This window comes from Megachile rotundata, chromosome 4 (assembly GCF_050947335.1).
Source record: "Megachile rotundata isolate GNS110a chromosome 4, iyMegRotu1, whole genome shotgun sequence".
NCBI classification, from domain to species: Eukaryota; Metazoa; Arthropoda; class Insecta; order Hymenoptera; family Megachilidae; genus Megachile; species Megachile rotundata.
Window position 1 is genome coordinate 8,251,922 of NC_134986.1, and position 22,430 is coordinate 8,274,351.

Genomic DNA, 22,430 nt, shown 5'->3' on the forward strand with positions numbered 1-22,430 from the left:
ACCGTTGTGGATGACACCTTCGTGCAATACTATTTGCTACGTAAAACCAACAACAACAATTCGAACAAATAATGCATTGAACAAAGTGATGAAGAAGCGTCGAAAGTCAATAAATAATACTGGCAATTATTACTAAAATTTTACAAGTATAAAACTAAGTAAAAGTATAATATTGTACTGTTTGCGTTAGGTTGCATCAAATGTCTGATTTAGAAAGATCCAACTTCTAGGTTGACATCAGTATATTGTTTACGTAAATACTATACAGTATATTGTTCACGTAAAATTTTATTCTTAACAATTCGTATCATATCGTACTATGATACTGTCTATATATGTATAAAATAGTTTCAGAAAGTAGATAAAGGATATCAATTATTCGATCATTAAGGTAATATGTCCCGTTCGACAAAGAAGAATGGAGGATGCTAGTTGATTCGCGAGCTTCCGTTTTGTCGTTTCGATTTCAAGCTACCTCCTTACTGGGAGAAATTCAGACAGCATTATTATCGTGCTGAATAACAATCCAGTGTGGCTCGTTTTCGATACAAGCAGCCCTGCCGGGTCCTGGACGTGCGTGTTTGCATAACAAGCGACCGTTTCTAAGAGTATTTGCGTCTATATTCACGGTGAACGGGTGCAATCGATTGTCGACAGACGACATCCACTGCTATATTCTGTTCTTCCGCTCCCGATCCTCGGAAATAAAAATGATAAACGTAATGTCACTCTGCTATAACACCGAGTATTGAGAACGAGCTTAATCGTTAGCCACCGAGAGCTACTTAATTGTAAACTGAAAAATCTCAAAATTGGAGTCTGAATCTTGTAATACTAATCTTGTAATAGAAATCTTCCAAATTTCCGAATCTTCCAAATCTTCCAAATCTTCCAAATTTCCAAATCTCCAGATTTCCAAATCTCCAAATTTCCAAATTTCCAAATTTCCAAATTTCCAAATTTCCAAATTTCCAAATTTCCAAATTTCCAAATCTTCCAAATTCCCGAATCTTCCAAATTTCCAAATTTCCAAACTTCCAAATTTCCAAACTTCCAAATTTCCAAATTTCCAAATTTCCAAATTTCCAAATTTCCAAATCTTCCAAATTTCCAAATCTTCCAAATTTCCAAATCTTCCAAATTTCCAAATCTTCCAGATTTCCAAATTTCTAAATCTTCCAAATTTCCAAGTTTCCAAATCTCCAAATTTCCAAATCTTCCAAATTTCCAAATCTTCCAGATTTCCAAATCTTCCAAATCTCCAAATCTCCAAATCTCCAAATCTCCAAATCTTCCAAATTTCCAAATCTCCAAATTTCCAAATTTCCAAATTTCTAAATCTACCAAATTTCCAAATTTCCAAATTTCCAAATTTCCAAATTTCCAAATTTTCAAATATTCCAAATTTCCAAATCTTCCAAATTTCCAAATCTTCTAAATTTCTAAATTTTCCAAATACCGGCATCTTTAAATTTTTAAATGTTCAAACTTGGAGCTCTGGACATTTCATATCAGTAATCTTACACACGAGCTACATCGAAATATTTAATTACACATCCGTTAAACAAAATTACATTCAATTATACGAGCCTTCGTTCGCACGCGTGTAACGCGAATTTTTTAATCGAAAATCAAAGGCAGCGCATTCTTTGTGACTGTTTCGAGCCAGCTCCATGGAAATATTCGAGTAAAAATTTAATTACAGCGTTCCGTTCAAGTGAGCCGCTTGAAAATGCACGTGCAATCGGCTCGATAATCAAAGTCTCGCGTAATTAACTGAATCAACGGGAACGTTAGAGATCTTAGCGGCACGGAACTCGACGAGCTAAAGGGAAATCGTTTTCTGATCGTCGTCTATCATCCGAATAAAACTTCAAAAGACTCCGAAGTTAATTACTCGCGTGCATTCTCGTGAAAGGCGACGTTATTTGTTATCGGCACGGTCGCAGCTACGTTCACAAAATTGAATGAAAATATTTACGGTAGTGTTGCCGTGTTCAACACTCGAAGTCGTGCTATAAATTTTGCTTGAATTTCAAGCCGAATCAGGACTATAGTGAAGCAGTTCGAGCGAAAATGTAGTAGCTTTAACGGGATGCCTAGTAAAATCTGTGTCGACGGATGTGTATGCATTTATGATGCATAATATAACAGTATGTGCTTGCAACGGAGTACACTGGTATTTATGAACCTTGTGACACGTATTAACAATTAAATAAGTGATGTGGAAAATTCACGACGTATCTAGATACCATGTTAACTAGTTAACATGGTAAGAGGTTAAGAGACTGACAAGTTAATAAGGTAATAAGTGTATAAGTTAAGAAGTTACAAGTTAACAGATTGACAAGTTAACTGATTAAAAATAACAAATTGACAAGATGATATGTTAACAAGTTAAGAGATTGACAGGTTAACTGTTCAGGTAGTTAATAAGTTGAAAATGATGACAAGTTTACAAGTTAACAAGTTGACATGTTAACAAGCTGACTAGTTAATTGATTGACAATAACAAATTAACGAAATGACAAGTTAACAAGGTAAGAAGTTAACAGGTCAACAAGTTAACAGGTCAACAAGCTAACAGGTCAACACGTTAACAGGTCAACAAGTTAACAGGTTAACAAGTTAATAGGTTAACTAGTTAACAGGTCAACAAGTTAACAGGTTAACAAGTTAACAGATTAACAGGTTAACAAGTTAACAGATTAACAGGTTAACAAGTTAACAAGTTAACAGTTCAACAAGTTAACAGGTCAACAAGTTAACAGGTTAATAAGTTAGCAAGTTATTAAGGTAACAAGGTAACAAGGAAACAAGATAACAATCTAACAATTTGATAAGCTGAGTAGTTAACAAGCTAGAAATTTCACAAGTTCACTAGTTAATAAGTTAACAGTTTGACAAGTTGCCTAGTTGACAAGTGAACAATTTGACGAGTTGACTAGTTAACAAGTTAACAATTTGACAAGTTACCAAGTTAAAAATTGGGCAAGTTAAAAATCTAGCGATTTGACAAGTTAAGAAGTTAACAATTTGATAAGTTAACAAAGTAACAAGTTGACAAGTTAACTGCTTAACGTGAATTTGCAAGTTTCAAGAATGACAAGTCAAGAAATGAAGAAAGTAACAGATTAACTAGTTAACAAATAGATATTACAAGTTATAGTAATAAGTTAACAAATTTAGTTTTTTATGCCTTATATTTGTAACATCGAATTGCATTTTGTATATAGTAAATTTTTGATATAGTATTTTTTGCAGAGTACTATAAGTACAACTTGAAAATTAGAAAAATGTCAAAATAATTTTCTCGATAACATCGATTTTTTATCGAATTAACTATCCCTCTCGACAGGTTCCTATCATCAGATCGTTGCCGAAATTTATACAACAAATTGAATTTGTCTCACGAGTCTACCCTTAAAATTTCAAGTCAAAAGACCCAAAATTGTGACCCACAGCGCGCAGACAAACAAACAGATAAACGAACAAATAGAGTCGATCCAGAAACCTGCGAAAATTAATATTCTTAATTTTTAATATCCTGTACGATAAGCGTCTTCGTAAATACGTGTTCTATTAGGGTTTCACGAGAAATTTGATTTTCAACGAAGCTACTAACGTTTCATGGAGGTAGGTAGGCTTTAGTGGTCGAGGTCGGCCTTGATCAGACATGGCTGACCATATCCTTGCTTTTACTACTCACGTTAGAAGCAAGCGACCACAGCGTTCACCCTTGAGAGTGCTCCCCTGTTTTGCCACAAAGTGGAACACGTATCCCCAGTGTTTATAAAGCCAGAACAAAAGTGGAACAATGCCATAACATAGGAAACTATTGTTGTTTTGTTTATTGTGCAGCAGTCAGGTTAGTGGAACACGCTGAACAAAGCGGTTTTCAAACGCAAATCGAATTGAAAACTATTTCATTCAATAATAGATGGATTGAACTACTTACATTCTTTGATTCTTAATTGTACTCAATTTTTAATTATCGAGTATATAAAATTCCATGTTATTAGATTTTCAGATTTTTGGGTTTTGAAGTTTTTCAAAATCTTCAAATTTTAGTTTCAAAAAATTTCTAAATTCTAAATCTTCAGATCTTAAATCTTAAATCTTAGATCTTCAAATGTATAAATTTCAAAATTTCTAAGAACCCAAATTTCCAAGTTTTGTATTCTCAAATCTTTCTCCAAATCAATTCTTTCTAAATCATTGAACTCCAAATTTCCATAATCTCTAAATTCCCAAAATCCGAAATTTCTCAATTCCTACACTCTCAAGTCTTTCAACCCTAACTCCCATAATCCTTAAAACAAAAACCTCTAAATTTCCAAATCCCTAAATCAAAACCTTGAACCTCTAAATTCTTAAATCCCCAAGTCCTCATATAAAAAATTGAATTCCTAAGTCCCTAACCCTTCCAAATTCGATTCTAAAATATAGATGTCCATCTTTGAAATTGCTGATCATGTAACTTGAAAGTTCGTAACTGGAAATGGAAATTCTCGTTCCACATCCTCTAGAATTCGGAGCGCGTGGTCGAAGAATTTCGAGTACCTCCACGTAACTTCGTAAACTGCCTCTTTGACTTTCTAATTTTCTAACCTCACAAAGGCATCATGATTCGACGTAACTTCGTGTGCGCTTCTAAAAATATCGTTGCCGAAATTCTCGTTGAGACGAAGGTGCTCAATGCAGAGAGGCTTATGATACAAAAGCGACCCTTTACCTCCACCTGCGTCGGTTTCTGATCGGTCGAGCTTGAAATCGAGATACGACACAGTCTTGTAAACTATTCGCTTAGGTTCTCGCGAACGAATGCATAACGATACCTTGAACGATCAGTATTTGGCAGAAGTTCAAAGTCTTGCGCGGGTCGTCGGGTAGACGAGTTCGTTCGCTGAATAAGCATGCTTCGATTCGAGACGTAAACGTTGTATCGATGTTGGGTGAAATGCAGTCTTTAGTGAGTTATGGCTATGACCTAATAAATGTATGCAACGAATATATATAATAATAGTGTCTAATAGAGTGTATGTAATAAATGTATGTGGTAACTGAATATAATAAATGTATCTATTGAATGTATCTAACATGTGTATCAAATAAATGTATCTAATAGAATGTATGTAATAAATATATGCAGTAGCTGAATATAATAAATGTAACTATTAAATGTATTTAACACGAGTATCAAATAAATGTATCTAATAGAATGTATGTAATAAATATATGCAGTAGCTGAATATAATAAATGTAACTATTAAATGTATTTAACACGAGTATCAAATAAATGTATCTAATAGAATGTATGTAATAAATATGTGCAGTAACTGAATATAATAAATGTAACTATTAAGTGTATTTAACATGTGTATGAAATAAATATGTCTAATAGAATGTACGTAATAAATGTATGTGGTAACTGAATACAATCAATGTATCATTTAAATGTATCTAACATGTGTATGAAATAAAAGTATCTAATAAAATGTATGTAATAAATATATGCAGTAACTGAATACGATAAATGTACTTATTGAATGTATCTAACATGTGTATCAAATAAATGCATATAATAAATGTGTCTAATAAGTACCTCGAATAAATGTATTAAATAAATGTATCTAACAAGTTATTTAGTAAATGAATCTAGTAAATGAATGCAAAAAATGCATCTAATAAATGCATTTCATATATGCATTGAATAAGCATATCTAGCAACCATATCTAGCGACTGCGTTTAACAAGTGCATCTGATAGGTGCATCTAATAAATACATCTAACGAAGAGTATGTAATAAATGTATCTAGTAAATGAATGCAAAAAATGCATCTAATAAATGCATTTCATAAATGCATTGAATAAGCATATCTAGCAACCATATCTAGCGACTGCGTTTAACAAGTGCATCTGATAGGTGGATCTAACAAATAAATAGAGGACATGTGTCTAGTAAATGAATGCAACAAATGTGCTTAACAAATGCAGTTAATAAATGCATCTAATAAATGTATCTACTAGATCAGTCTGATTAGTAATAACAAATGTCTAACAAATGCAGTTACTAAATTCGTATAAAAGGTAGTAATCAATGTATCTAACAAATGTACCTATCAAATCAGTTCAATAAGTAGTAATAAATACATCTCATAGATATATGTACCAAATCGGTCTAATAGGTAGTAATAAATGCATCTAATCAATATACCTACGAAATCAGTTTGACAAGTAGTAATGAACGTATCTAATCAATACATCTACCAAATCAGTCTGATAAGTGTATCTAATAAATGTATCTAATGAATATACCTACCAAATCAGTCCAATAAGTAAAAATTAACGTATCTAATCAATATACGTACCAAATCAGTGTAACCAGTAGTAATAAACATATCTAATCAATATACCTACCAAATCAGTTTGACAAGTAGTAATGAACGTATCTAATCTATACACCTACCAAATCAGTCTGACAAGTGTATCTAATAAATGTATCTAATGAATATACCTACCAAATCAGTCCAATAAGTAGAAATTAACGTATCTAATCAATATACGTACCAAATCAGTTTGACAAGTAGTAATGAACGTATCTAATCTATACATCTACCAAATCACTCTGACAAGTGTATCTAATAAATGTATCTAATGAATGTAGGATGGGAGCAAGAAGATTAGACAACGGATTAAAGTAATAGTAGAAATTTAATAATTTGGAAGGAATACACAAAATTAAAGTTTATGATTATAGTTAACGTTTCCACGGTTCGGTTAAGACTCTCTCGCTTTCGACGCTGTCACGCTTTTATATATTATATAATTCGCACTCTTTTGTTTCACACACTCATACCACGCAAAAATTAATCGCCCTTTACCGAATCCCACATGAATATACCTGCCAAATCAGTCCAATAAGTAAAAATAAACGTATCTAATCAATACACCTACCAAATCAGCCTAACAAGTAGTAACAAACGTATCTAATAAATATACGAAACCAGTCTAACAAATAGTAATAAACATAACTACTAAATATACCTCCCTAATCAGTCTAATAAATAATAATAAACATACCTAATAAATATACCTCCCTAATCAGTCTAACAAATAATAATAAATACACCTAACAAAATATACCTTCAAACGAGTCTAACAAATATAAAAAATGTCTAATAATAAATTTATTAAAAAATTGCATTTGAACAAGAATTATCCAAGACCAACACCGTCAACGTTATTCCCCGAAATTTAGTTTGAAATTTGTTGCATTTGTATGATACCGTAGTTTCATGGGAGAATTTATTTCGTGAAAGAGTAACGTGCAATGGGAAGCGAGCGTTTCACCGTTAAATAATAACGCTACAAATGAACCTCATGCGGCGCGTAATTGTGATTCGTTTGTCGCGTTGCCATTGACCGAAATGTCCAAATGAATTGGACAGTTTCGTACGTAGAATTTCCCTTGTTTCAAATAAAAAAAAAAAAATACTATGTGGATTAACGAGTACAAACGGATGATTAAAGCAGCTCATTGCTGTTATGTTCCTGTAACGTGTGTCGTTATTTTATATACTGCAGAATTCAAAGAGCAGAAACGGTGGTTTGATAATGGTCTTTCGATTCTTTTTGATGGATCGGGTGGAAATATGATTATTTGGGGAGTTTTTAGGGATAATTGGGGATTGCGGGATTCAGGTACTTTGGGGCTTTAGAATTTTGGTATTGTGCAAGTTTGGAATTTCGGAAATTTTGGGATTCTGCAATTTTGGAAATTTTGGAAATTCTGGAATTTTGGGAATTTGGAATCTTGGAATTTTGGAATTTTGGAATTTTGGAATTTTGGAAATTTTGGGATTCTGCAATTTTGGAAATTTGTGAAATTTTGGGATTCTGCAATTTTGGGAATTTGAAATCTTGGAATTTTGTAATTTTGTAATTTTGTAAATTTTGGGATTCTGCAATTTTGGAAATTTGTGAAATTTTAAGATTCTGGAATTTTGGGAATTTGGAACCTTGGCATTTTGGAATTTTGGAAATTTGGTAATTTGGAATTTTGCAATTTTAGAACCTTGGAATTTTGGAAATTTTGGGATTCTGGAATTTTGGAAATTTGGAATCTTGGAATTATGGAATTATGGAATTATGGAATTTTGGAATTTTGGTAATTTGGAATTTTGGAATTTTAGAACCTTGGAATTTTGGAAATTCTGGAATTATGGTATTTTAGAAATTTTGGAAATTTGTGAAATTTTGGGATTTTGGAATTTTGGAAATTTGGAAATTTGGAATCTTGGAATGTTGGAATTTTGGAAATTTTGGAATTGTGTAACGCATAAATAAATTATCTTGAAGTATCTTATTTAACCACTCATAAAACAACGATTGTTTAAAAAAAAAACAGAATCGATTCATATAAAAATTCTTTGACTCCCAAAAAGAGGTTATATGATCTTTTTGAAAGTGTACCACATTAAATGAGATTTTATGTATTTTCAGTAACACGTTCGTTCGTATGTTTCAGGTCGTAACCGGAAATTATGAGGTGGCTGTGGATTATCGTGCTAATAGCTCTGGCGCTGCCAGCGGCCGTGCCACGGAAGACACATCGCAATAAACCAAGTAAAGTATCGTTTATTTCAATTGCTTCGATTTCCTTCCATCCAGTTTCTGGTTCTCAGAAAACGACTTCTGGTTGCGAAACTATGCTCAATGGGAAATGGTACAATCTTTGCAAACAGGAGCGCGTGACTTGGTCGTCAAATTTGTATTGATTTGATGTGGATACTTAGAGGTTTAGAAATTTTAGAATTTTTGGAATTTGGGGAATTAGAAATTTTAGAATTTGAGGTTTTAGGAAGTTTGATGATGAAGTGTTTGATTTAGGAACTTTTGGATTTGGAGAAATTTTGGAATCTGAGAATTTTGGAATTCGAGAATTTTTGGAATTTGAGAATTTTGGAATTGGAGAATTGCGGAATTAGAGAAGTTTGGAATTTGAGAAATTTGGAATTTGAGTTTTGGAATTTGAGAAATTTGGAATTTGAGAAATTTGGAAATTGAGAAATTCGGAATTTGAGAAATTTGAAATTTGAGAAATTTGGAATTTGAGAGATTTGGAATTTGAGAAATTTGGAATTTGAGAAATTTGGAATTTGAGAATTTTGGAATTTGAGAATTTTGGAATTTGAGAAATTTGGAATTTGAGAAATTTGGAATTTGAGAAATTTGGAATTTGAGAAATTTGGAATTTGAGAATTTTGGAATTTGAGAATTTTGGAATTTGAGAAATTTGGAATTTGAGAAATTTGGAATTTGAGAATTTTGGAATTTGAGAATTTTGGAATTTGAGAAGTTTGGAATTTGAGAATTTTGGAATTCGAGAAATTTGGAATTTGAGAATTTTGGAATTTGAGAAATTTGGAATTTGAGAAATTTGGAATTTGAGATATTCGGAATTTGAGAAATTTGGAATTTGAGAAATTTGGAATTTGAGAAATTTGGAATTTGAGAATTTTGGAATTTGAAAAATTTGGAATTTGAAAAATTTGGAATTTGAGAAATTTGGAATTTGACAATTTCGAAATTTGATAATTTTGGATTTTGGTAATTTTGGAATTTGTAAATTTTGAAATTTGAAGAATAGTTATTCGTATTGAGTATTGAAAATACACAATCACAATTATTTAAAAGTGACCGTACCCCATATAAAGCACTACACCATACATGGTCATTTTTTTCTGTATCAAAAATCATAACTACATATGCACCTTTACACATCTCTCTAACTACCGCAAATACGAAAAAATATTTCACACAAAAGTTGTATGACTGCACATTTATCGCCACGTTTCCGTAAACAACCAACATATAAAATAACATCTAGTATTTTTTACGAGTTTCCGTGAAACGACAGGTATACCGAAGTTTCAAAAGTCGAACGTTCATTATGTGCACCTGTTACGACGCCTCTAAACTTCATTCGTCCCTAATTTTGGGACCCGGAAAAAGTATGGATATAAAACTGACAGAAACAATGCCGGTAGCTTTGTGAGTTCAGTGACTCGGAGAATTTTATAATCTGCGAGTCAAATTTATACAGTGGAACGGGCACGGAGATGAGAAACGTATCGCGAACTTCCTTGCAGAAAAAGCTATGGCGTGCATTTTTCGTGTTGCTTTTAAACAAACTTCCCGCAGAGTCAATTTATCCCTCAATATTAAAATTGGAAATTTGTTTTCGTTAACTATTAAACGATACGGTTGAATAACATCGAATTATACAACGAATATATAACGAAGTATAACAGAATATTTTTAATCCCTGGTAGAGGTGATTAAATGGAACACGTAAATGTATACAACCATGTTGTTCTTTTATTATTTATTCTTTCCAATATAAAATTTGCATGTTTGTGAAAAAGACCATGTAGAATAACGTAGACTGTTTTCATTTTAACGAACCTTTTTATAATTAGATTTTTGTGAGTATGTAATATTCATTTATCGTTTAATAGCAGTTAAAAATGGAAAGGAAAAATATATGTTATCAAGGGTTTTTTAATTCAACATGTAGTAATTCAATGTGTGGTGATATAACAAGTAGCCATATAACGTGTGGTGATCCAACATATAGTAATTCAATGTGTGGTGATATAGCAAGTGGCGATATAACGCGAGGTGATCCAATACATAATAATTAAGCGCGTGGTGATATAACAAGAGGCGATACAATGCGAGGTAACTTAACGCGTAGTGGGTGTAACAAGTGGCGATACAACGCGTGGTAATCCAACGCATAGGAATTCAACGCGTGGTGATATAATAAGTGGCGATATAACGCGTGGTAATCCAATACATAATAATTTAACGCGTAGTGGATGTAACAAGTGGCGATATAACGCGTGGTAATCCAACGCATAGGAATTCAACGCGTGGTGATATAATAAGTGGCGATATAACGCGCGGTAATCCAATACATAGGAATTCAACGCGTGGTAATATAACAAGTGGCGATATAACGCGTGGTAATCCAACACATAATAATTCAACGCGTGGTGATATAACAAGTGGCGATATAACGCGTGATAAACCAACGCATAGGAATTCAACGCGTGGTGATATAATAAGTGGCGATATAACGCGCGGTAATCCAATATATAGGAATTCTACGCGTGGTAAAATAACAAGTGGCGATATAACGCGTGGTGATCCAATACATAATAATTCAACGCGTGGTAAGATAACAAGCGGCGATATAACGCGTGGTAATCCAACGCATAGGAATTCAATGCGTGGTGATATAATAAGTGGCGATATAACGCGCGGTAATCCAATATATAGGAATTCTACGCGTGGTGAAATAACAAGTGGCGATATAACGCGTGGTGATCTAACACATAATAATTCAACGCGTGGTAATATAACGCGTGGTAATCCAAAACATAGTAATTCAACGCGTGGCGATATAACGCGTAGAAGTTTAACACGTTCAAATTTTAACGCGTGGTGATATAACGCGTAATATTTCACCGTGCGGCGATATAACACGAAGTTATTCAACGCATGCAATATATAATGTGTAGTTATTCAATGCGTGGCAATATAACACGTAGTAATTCTATCTGTCCTTATCTAACTCATAATAATTCAACACATAGCAATTTAATGTGTGGCGATATAACACGTGATAACTTAGCGTATAAATAAATCCACATTTACCGGTTTACGTCAATACCCAATAACAACAACAGACAACTATAAAACACGGATACCGCGAAAAAAGGTGTTAAAATTCAACTTTTAATTAGATTCACCTTATTCATTAACAGTTCCTCGGGGTAAACATGACTCTGCACAATAATATAAAAATAAAGTTGCAACTGGGTCAAATCCGGATGGCTAAGAATCATATTAAATTCAAGGAGCTTTTTACCATCATAATAAAATAGCTACAGGGCGCTCCTAATTAAAAGGGTAGTGCTTTTGTTGCAACATGTCATTTGCTGGCTTCACCTGGAAGAAAATAAAAGTAGCCAAAAGGGAGCAAACAGGTAACAAACACAGCGTCGTTTCCGTTTCACAGTGTTATCTGATCTCAAAAGCCAGTAACGGTATCCTGTATTTTATTTCAGCATACGCTGCGCGAATTTTTCTCTGATTAATGGCGGGAAAAGTTTGAACGATTCCGCCGAAACTGTGACACTAGGCACATTACTCATGTCACGCTTCGCTAACTTTACCCATGGGTCGAATACGGATTCCGAATTTCTTTCGGTGCTGGGACTCGATCGACAGTTACCTCGAAATCTTTCGATTACTATCGAAACTTCTTGTTACTTTTATCCCCCTTTTCTTTTTAACGTTTCATTTAACGGGTTCTCTACCAGCATCCACATATGTTCATTATGAGCACTTTTTTATGTAATAGTAACATATGTTCAAAAAATATAATTGTAGATTATAGAAATTTTATATTTGAGATCATATGATAGAATTGATTTTTATCTGCTTGAAAATATATGAAACAATTGTGACATATAAATTAATTACCACATATGTGAAATTATTGGAGACACATGTGAACATACATATGTTTTTCGTAGTATTTATTATCATTTTGTTGCTGTTCACTTACGTTTGATAAAATAAAAAAATTTCCTTGTATATTATATAATTGTATATTATGGTCAACTATTATAAAAACTTAGTATAATTTCTAGTCAAATATAAAAATCGATCAAACGTCATAAAATGAAAGTTAAACGAGGAGAACATAAAACACGAAAAGTTATGTCAAATTAACATGAAAAGGTTTGAAAATGAAGTGGTCCGAATGTACTCCAACATAGTCGATATTCCTATGAATATTAGAGTTACGGTGATCCGTCGAATTATCAGGGATTACCAATGGATAAATCGAGCCGGAAATGATCGGATCTGCATCGTCGTTTGTAGGCAAGTAGCGTAGGGTAATCAACGATAGAGTTGATCTCCTTGTAAATTAGTCGTGAACCTGATTTATTGGCCGAGCTACGAGTGTCGAGGGGATCAGATGTTATCCACTCGTGTGTCCTGATAAAATCTCTGTCCCCGAACGATCTCTGACCCTAATTTAACATTTCGACCTGCCCCCGGCCACAAACTTTAGCCAGAGTGAATAGCCCGCTCGAGAGGCTCTGACTTGAACACCCCGTTCCTACTTACAGGCTCGAAACAAACTTCAGGGAATTATTCATCGCTCTGCGACGTTTATCTTTCACCCAACTGGGACAATTGTTCCTCGAACAAATGTAGAAATTTTGATGAAAATCGAACCGACGATGTTCCAATCGTTAATCGACAAGTTCTTAGATGCTTCCCCTTTAATTTCTTCATTGCGATAGTATGTATCGCACATTTCGTGAAAGACGTATATGTACGCTCTCGCACATTTATTGTGTGAAAGATGTATACACATACTCTCATACAAGATGTACTCTCATACATTCATTAATGTATATATGAAGGACGTATATGTACTTCCATAGATTGAAGTATGTTTATATATGATTTCATACATCTGATAACATACGATGCATATGTATACATATGTGGCCTCATGCATTCATATGAAATACGTGTACACACAATCATGTATGCTTACTAATATTTGTGTACGTATGTGAATAAAGTGTATACATAGTCATACATTCATCAACATAAATGAGAGACGAGTGTACCTCATACGTTCATTAACATGTGAAATACGTGTATTTACATGTACTCATATATGTATTTATTAATATTTTTATTTGCGAATTATGCGTTCTCATATATATTAATATACATGGAAAACTCACTGTAATATTACACACCCTAATAATTTACCTCGAATTGTTGCTTTAACAAGCTGGTATCACATAACAATTAGCCGTTCTATTATATTACCAAGCATTACATATGTTATGTTACCACGCGTTCAAATACTATAATTTTATTTCTATCTCATTCAAACTGAATATGAATTTTACTGAAATGAAATCCACGTAATGTTATTAATATTTTATTGAAATAAAATAACGTAATATTATTAATAATTCACTGAAATAAAATAAACGTAATTTTATCCAAACCAGTAATTTTATTTTTAGTTTATCGAAGTAAAATGTTAACACAATTTTATTAATATCCTATCGAAATAAAATAACCATTTTTTTAATAACAAATACACATTATTTTGATAAATATAATTAATTTTAAAATACGCGTGTAGTTGAGGTAACTACGTATTCGCTCTTAATTAATAGTTCGTGCATTTTATCGCAGATTTCAGCACGAGCATGTCGCTAATAAAAACGTGACGAAAATTTTGAGAGCAGCCGACTTCTATCTTGGAAATTTTAAGCTGCTATTTTTTTAAATTGTTCGCCCATTCGTACAACCCTTTCGCTCAGAGTAAATTTGGCACGAATATACGATGCATTAAGTTTCTTTTATTATAATGCACGTAACAATTTTTCCCTCTCACGTACTTCACTTCTGCCATTAAATTTCGCATCACCATCAACCATCGGTTTACTCATTTACTCTCGCGGTTTTAATGGATATTTTATTTCAAATATCCATTCTTAGAATTAATAAAAGCCTGAAAGCATTCGATCGTAAAACTTGAGATGCGTCGAAATTACACAGAAATTGCTCGAATTTACGATTTCTTGCTTTCTGACACGTTCCTGAATGTTATGTTTTGTTAACATTTTAATCTTCAAATTCACAATTTTACCAATAGTAATATACAATTTTTCAAATTCATAAAAATTCCCCAAAAGAGTAGGCACTTTTTTTAAAGTTGCTATATGTAAAAATTGAAACATTCACATATGAATGTTCGACCAAAGCGTTAACTAGAAGTCCACATCAAACCCCATATCCCTGCGTCACAAAAGCACGTTAAAAATAAAACGCGCCGTGAGTTATTTTCAGCGCACAAGAATCGAATTTGCTTTCCATGTCCATGTGTTATAAAAAGGATTTTCTTTTGGGCGGAAATCTTGTCGCGTGCGATCTGGGAGCATTGTTTCTCCTTCCGGTGTATCGACATTCGCAGAAAAATGCACGGTTGAAACGGTCCCGTATACGCTATTACGAGAAACGCATTTCCCTGGCGCGGTCTCGTGGCAGAAAATTCCACGTCCTCTTTACCTCGATGGCATAAGGATCGAGAGAAGGGTAAAGGGTATGAAAATAGAATGTTATTGCCCGTTTGGACGCAGCGACGCTGTCGATATTCCGCTTTAAAGCGGATACTTGCACCGCGGAAAAAGGAAACGGATGGGATGAGAAGGAAATGGAGCAACGCTCGAGGAGAGGCAGCAGGACTTTTATTGACAAGGAATATCGGTTATCGAGACGTTGTTGAGAGGAACGGTTTGCCTTTGCTTTCAGCACCGAGGTTGTACGGGGACAGGGTGCCTGTCAGCCTAATAAGGACGAGCAGCAGCAAGGTCCGACAGAAGATCGTCGATACCCACAACTATTTTCGCACGCAGGTCAAACCACCGGCTGCTAATATGCTGGTTATGGTAAGTATTTCAGTCTACTTTTTATAAATTTCACTGCACTTTTAATTCTCTACACTCGAAGGTATTTTTAGAGTTGGCAGATAGCAATGAAATTAAGTTGACAAATGCATTCTTTTGAAGTTATTTCTCTGCTATTTTCAGTGGCTTGTTTCAAGTGTTTATACTTCACATGTATGGTACTCTAGATTTAATTAAAAAATATTTCACAAGTTAAAGTATTTTTCAAGTTAAACGTTATGAATCACCTTTTGAGTGCAAAGGATTAAAGTATGTGTACTTATGAAGGTACAGTAACGTCCATATGTGGAGGGACACATAAGGTTTACTTCATGCAAAGTGATTGTGTGTTCCAATACATAACACAGTATTTTTAATAAATACTTGACGTACTTTTATTTACTTGAATGATTGTCTAGGTTGATGGTTAACTGGTCATTAGCCCCAAAACTTAAATACTGAAATTTAATTTATGAAGTTAGGATTGAATTATGAAGCTAAATGCAGAATTGTATTATGACATTAAATGCTTTATAAAATTTTGAGTAATATTATGAAGTTAAATACTTCATCAAAAACTGAGTTATATTATGAAGTAAAATAGATAATAAAATTGTGAATTGAATTATGAAGATATATACATATATTTGTATATAACAATTCACTGATATTTTGACACCAATTAAATATACTTCCTTTAATTCAATTTTTGTAGTTATGAACACTAAAAATTTAAAGTGGATTGTTAAAAAAAATTGTAATTTATATATCTATACTGTGGAGTGTGGAATTATTTGTAAATAGTTGTCAATATTGTGTTTGAGAGAATCGATTGTAAATAGTTGTGAATGTTGTGTTCGAGAGTTATCGATATGTTTAAAAATTGATAGCGAGACAAAGAAGCGCGGAGAAAAAAACGGCAATCTCTGGGCGAAAGACGTTTCGAGAAAGTTGTCGAGAACGAATAGAAATACGAGAAAGTTGTCGAGAACAATTAGAAAAGGCGTTTGAGTGTATTAATTTCGTTAAAAACAGTTAATTAAAAGTTTTATTGTTATCCGTGTTAGTTTCGTCTGTTAAAAATAAATTGTTTTGTGTGTTTTGTTAAAACCTTTGATTTAATTTTTACAATATGAATTATTCATTTTATATACTGAACTTCAGAGACTCCTTTCAGAAATAATACAAATAATAAAAATGCAAGATATGCATACAATACATTACAATAAAATTCATAAACAGGATAACCAAAGTAACGAGAAGTAAAAACGGTGTTACACAGCGAAAAAATATAAAAGTCTCGATAAAAAACGTTGGCACACCCTCTGTCGCTTATTTGCGTTTTTAACGATAAAAGAACGCGTTATAAAAGAAACGCTGTATCAATGTAATAAAGTACGTAGAAAACAAGCGTCCGGAATAAAACTCCATACAATTCCTAGTATCTATGACACTAGAAGCAGCTATCAGCGTAATTACATAGTAACATTATCCTGAGAACAGTGCACAATTACCATAATCCATTCCGCAATGGACGACCTATTAAAGCTACTGCGACTTTAAACCTTTGTAATACTTACAAAATTAGGTATTATTCTGATACGAACGCATGATACAAGAAACTTTAACCTTTAATACAACGATATGGATAAAATAATAGGTACTTTCGTTCCGAAACTACAATTTTCTAAAGAAACTACAATTTTCCAAAGAAACTACAATTTTCTTTAAAAAATTATAGTTCGAATATTCCGTTATTTCTCTCCGCTCTCGAAAAACTTTTGGAATCCAGTTCGTGCAATATACGGTTTAAAAAACCCAAATATTTTTCCGCTACGAAAGCTTCATATTGAAGCCGGAATCTTATCCTTTAATACAGTGTTCCTCTCACGTCGATACGATTTTTCGTTTCCGAGATATCGTCGCTTAAAGCGAACTGTAGTTCCGTGTGGTACGCTATTCGCCTTTATATTCGCGAGCTAGGATTTTCGAACAAAGTTAACTATTTCTCTAATAGGAAAAGCTTTATACGGAATTTAGAAGTCCGCTTCGTAATCAAGTTCCAGTTTTATGCCGGTACGGTATTTCGTTTCGAAGATACGGTTCCTCGAACGGAATTATTATATTTTCACCTCTCACTTCCATCTCCGCTTTTTCTCAAAAGAGTTCAAATTTTTTTATTTTGAGAACAATGCACGTAAGGTAGAACTTGTTCTATTTTCATTAGGAATATAGTGCTTTTGGAGATATAGAGATTTTTGAGATATTGGGATTTCATGGAGATTAAGGGAATTTTAGGGAATAGCAGAAATGAGGATGTAGAGGAATTGGGATCTAGGGGAATAGGGATTTAGAAGATTGTGGATTTAGGAAAATATGAGTCTAGGGGAATGTGGATCTAGGGCAATGTGGATCTAGGAAAATATGGGTCTAGAGGAATATGCATTTAGGGGACTATGGACCTAGGGAAGTGGAACCTAGGGGAATTGGAATATAAAGGAATTGGGATACAGAGAAATCTAGGGATCTAGGGGAATGTAGGGATTTAGAGATCTAGAGGAATCTGGGGATCTAGCAATCTAGGAGAATCTAAGGATCTAGAGGAATCTGGGGACCTAGGAATCTATGAGAATTTAAAGATCTAGGTGAATCTGGGGACCTAGGAATCTGGGAGAATCTAAGGATCTAAGGAATGTAGGGATCTAGTGGAATTCGGGGATCTTGGTAAATCTAGGGATTTAGAGGAATCTCGAGATCTAGAAGAATCTAGGGATCCAGAGGAATCTTGTAAATGTAGGGGAATCTAGAGATCTAGGACCAATAAAGCTTTAGGGAAATCTAGAAAAATAAAGATCTAGTAGAATGTGGATCTACGGGAATATACAATATAGGAAAATTGGAATCTAAGGGAATAATAATCTAGCTGTTTAGTGACCTAATGATCTAGTAATCAAGAGACGTTGTGATCTAGTGATTTAGTAACTTAGTAATCTATTGACTTAGTGATGTAGTGATCTAGTGATCCAGTGTCCTAGTAATCCTAGTAATCTAATAACATAATGATCGACCAATCTACTAATGCAATCATCTATTTTCCTTTCTCGAGACATCGTAGAAACAAAATCATGCATTCGGGCATTCGGTTGTTTTCTCCTTCGCTCGTACATCTTTCTCTCGTTCATAACACTGACCAATCCCAACCTGAAGTCGTATACACTGGCCAGTGACAGATGTTAAATCATCGTTTTTTTACTGTCTTTACTACTACTACCAGCGACGTACGCATTTTGCAGGGGAAAGTAGGTCGCACAGGAACCTCAGCCGTCATTCATAAACTGAGCAATTTGAATGACACGATTTCATGCAGTGTATCCTCTGAATCAGAAAAAGCACCGAGACGAAAGAAATTTCATTATGTCAAGTATGTTTCCGTCTGACTTTATCCTTCCTCATTTTATGTACCGTTTATCAAAATTAATTTTATATTTCAGAGATCTGTTCTGTTTGGAAGTTGTAGATGATTGATTAATTTAATACGGAATTCATATTAAAGTTAATTAGTTATACTGATCATATGAAATAATTAATCATATCATTAATTAGATACAGATTTTAAACGACGGTATTGTGTAATTAATATATTTTGCCTGAACTGATTTCGTTGTAAGCGATACATTTTGTACATATATGATATGAATGATACACATATGTGTGTGTATGTATGTATGTATGTATTATATGATAAATTCGTTTCATCATTTTGTAGAAGGTGTTAAATCCGTAGCCCGTAAAAATTCATTCGTTTATCAAGATTCGTTGATTATCCTCCAACACCCTTTGCGTTTACGGAACGACTTGTTCAAGCTGCATTCTTTCGTTTCATAGACGTAATTACGCGAACGTAACCCTGAAAGGGGATGTTTCAACCCTCACTCGCCCAGACCTCTTCAACCGCTTTGATGTTCCATCGATTTCACCGGATTCTCCGGCGAAATCCAGATAGGAATAGCGGTCGGTAATTTTCGAGCACTCCTCCAGATAAAATCGTCCGAGATTCTTTCGGATTTCTTTTCATGGAAATTACGTTCGATTGCATTTAATGCGATCAATTTCTGCGAAACTCGTTCGAACAAGCTGATGTTAATACATTATTATTTCTTCTCTACGTTCGAATCGGATTTTTGTACCATAAATGGGGGAACGTTAATAGTTTACTAATTGAAAATGATCATTCGGGGCAAATTGATTAAACCGATCTTCGTTTTCGAGTGGAGAAGTTTAACGAAATTGCTCGATTAACATTCTGATCAGATTAGTGAATTAAATGAGTATGTTTATTGAATGAACATTCGGTGCATCCGGATTGTTCGTTAGTGGCTGAATTCATTTCTATCATTTCGAAATGAGGAATTTTATTCTTTATTAATATTTTTTTTAGGATGAAAATAATTAGTCCATATTGAGTCGTATTAAGTTCAGAAATTATTGTAATGAAATTCATTTTATATTTGATGCATTTGATACGTTATTTTAAAAAGAATGTAATCAATTTTAATATGTTTTGTACATATGCTATACATATGTGTAGACATATGTGTATACATATACTAGTCTTCACATACATATACATATGCACTATACATATATGATGATGTGTTGTATAGTATAGTACATATGTATACATATGTATATTGTACTATTTACATATGTGCTATTATATGTATACATATGTATACATATGTACATTGTACTATTTACATACATATACACATACTACTATACACATACACATATGAACACATACATATACACATACGTATACACATACTACTATACATATACATATACACATACTATTATACACATACACATGCACATACTACATACATATACATGTGTGTTCACATATTATGCATATGTATAATACTATACTATACAAACATCATCATAAAGTATCATATATGCATTTAAAACATAATACAGTCTATTAAACGTTGCAACAAAATATCGAACTAAACGTTACAAAAATCGAAAGCAATTTAATAAAAGTTAGAATTAAAACCGTGAATATCGCAAACGTTGGAATCGTTTCAAATATGTTTCATATACCTCGCGTATGGAGATTCGCTTTCCCATTTAATTTGCGCGGTCGATGCAAAAAGTAATGTTCCGAACAGGTTTGAGATTACTTTATGCAAGCTACATTATCGGTTCTAGGTTTACGATTTCCGAAATCCGCCCGTGAAAAACAAGTAAACCAATGTCCCGACGGTTTTATCGCGAGAATGGAAATTACTTTCGGGTCGTGTTTATCCGGAGTAAAACCGACATTAAACTTTACGCACAAACTGCCGTTTACATAATCACGAGTCTCAAACTACTTTCCCTATAAACAATGTTATTTCCCTTCGATTTTCTGCTCACCGTTTGCTCTCGATTCGGTAACGTGGAACTTTTGTTGGGGATCTCCTGGAGGAAATGAAATTCGGGACTAAATATACATCGTGGTTTCCTGTTTGAAGAAACTCGAAGAAATCAGAGTTTGAAAATCAGAAATCTGCGATCTAATTTTCTGATTCGAAGAGTTACGTGTTTGGAAAATATTAACATGTGTGGTACACGTATGGTCTCTAACTGAATAATTCACAAATGTTTCGAAAAGTTCTCACGATTAAAATACCTATTATGTATTAGTTATTATATGAACAAGCTTATTAACCAACAAAATTTCGCATGTAACATTGTAGGTTAAATCCCTTTAAATGTATAATATGTTATCCCACATACGCTCCACCCTGTGTTTATAAATTTCTCACTATCTAAATTTCTAAATTACCAAATCTGAAATACATCAGTTTTATGAGATCAAAAATACAAACGTTCGTTAGGAAATTACATCCCGCATGAATTTACCACACTCGCGTCGAATTCAAACCGTACATGACAAAACGCAACTCTGTACTTTCGTATCGCTCAAAGGGTTAAACCTGCTGGCGTGAAAATTACGTTTCCAGCAGAAAGAAGTTAACAAATAAAGAGTTAACTTGTCAAAGCGTTCCTTTGTGTCTTTCTCATGGTTCGTTAGCGGCGGTGGCAAAAGCAACGGGGTTGGTTTTCTCGCGAAAAGAAAATGCAGCCCGACACTTTCGACGCTCGTTAAACGAGGCGAGTTACAAATGTTTCCACCCGCTCGAACGAGCGACGACGATTTGTCGGGAACACGGTTAAACATCTTTCGGAAATGCCTTTGGAGAGGAAACGAACGCATCTGACGTTGAAACTGATCGCACTTTGTTGAACGCGAGGGATAAATGGATCTTCCTTTACCCTTAAACACGTGTAATTGATTTATTAACGCCTTCGCTGCTTTGTTGAACATGTGTCTTGTGCGACATTTTCTAATTGCGATTGTTACACTTTGGTTTCTTTTCTTTAGTTTTTGTTTTGATGATTTGAAGGTTTGACGTTTAAGGTTTTGAGAATTTTTTTGAGAATTTTTTTAATTTGAAGAATTTTGAGAATTTTTAGATTTAAAAATTTTTGAGAATTTTTAGATTTAAAAAATTTGGAAAATTTTTAGATTTAAAAATTTTTAGTATTTTGAGAATTTAAAAAATTTAAAGAATTCTATCAATTTGGAGGTTTTGAAAATTTTGAGAATTTTTAGGATTTCAAAAATTCTAAGAAGTTTGACATTTTTTAGAATTTTGAGAATTTTTAGACTTTTAAGAATTTTGAGAATTTTAAGTATTTTGAGAATTCAAAAAATTTAAAGAATTCTATCAATTTGGAGATTTTGAAAATTTTGAGAATTCTGAGGATTTCGAAAATTTTAGATTTTTGAAAATTTCAAGAATTTTATTA

The 22,430-nt window shown here is 33.3% G+C and overlaps 1 protein-coding gene across 3 annotated transcripts in view; it reads left to right on the plus strand.

Moving 5' to 3' along the window:
* LOC100877948 (cysteine-rich secretory protein 2) overlaps positions 1–22,430 on the plus strand; it is a 115,985-nt gene that overhangs the window by 71,537 nt on the left and 22,018 nt on the right. For all 3 annotated transcript variants that reach the window (XM_076530384.1, XM_076530385.1, XM_003700976.3), the window contains 2 exons: positions 8,531–8,628; positions 15,433–15,569. In XM_076530384.1, the coding sequence (XP_076386499.1) occupies positions 8,547–8,628; positions 15,433–15,569 (219 nt within the window). In that variant the 5' untranslated portion in view covers positions 8,531–8,546. The remainder of the gene's footprint in view (positions 1–8,530; positions 8,629–15,432; positions 15,570–22,430) is intronic.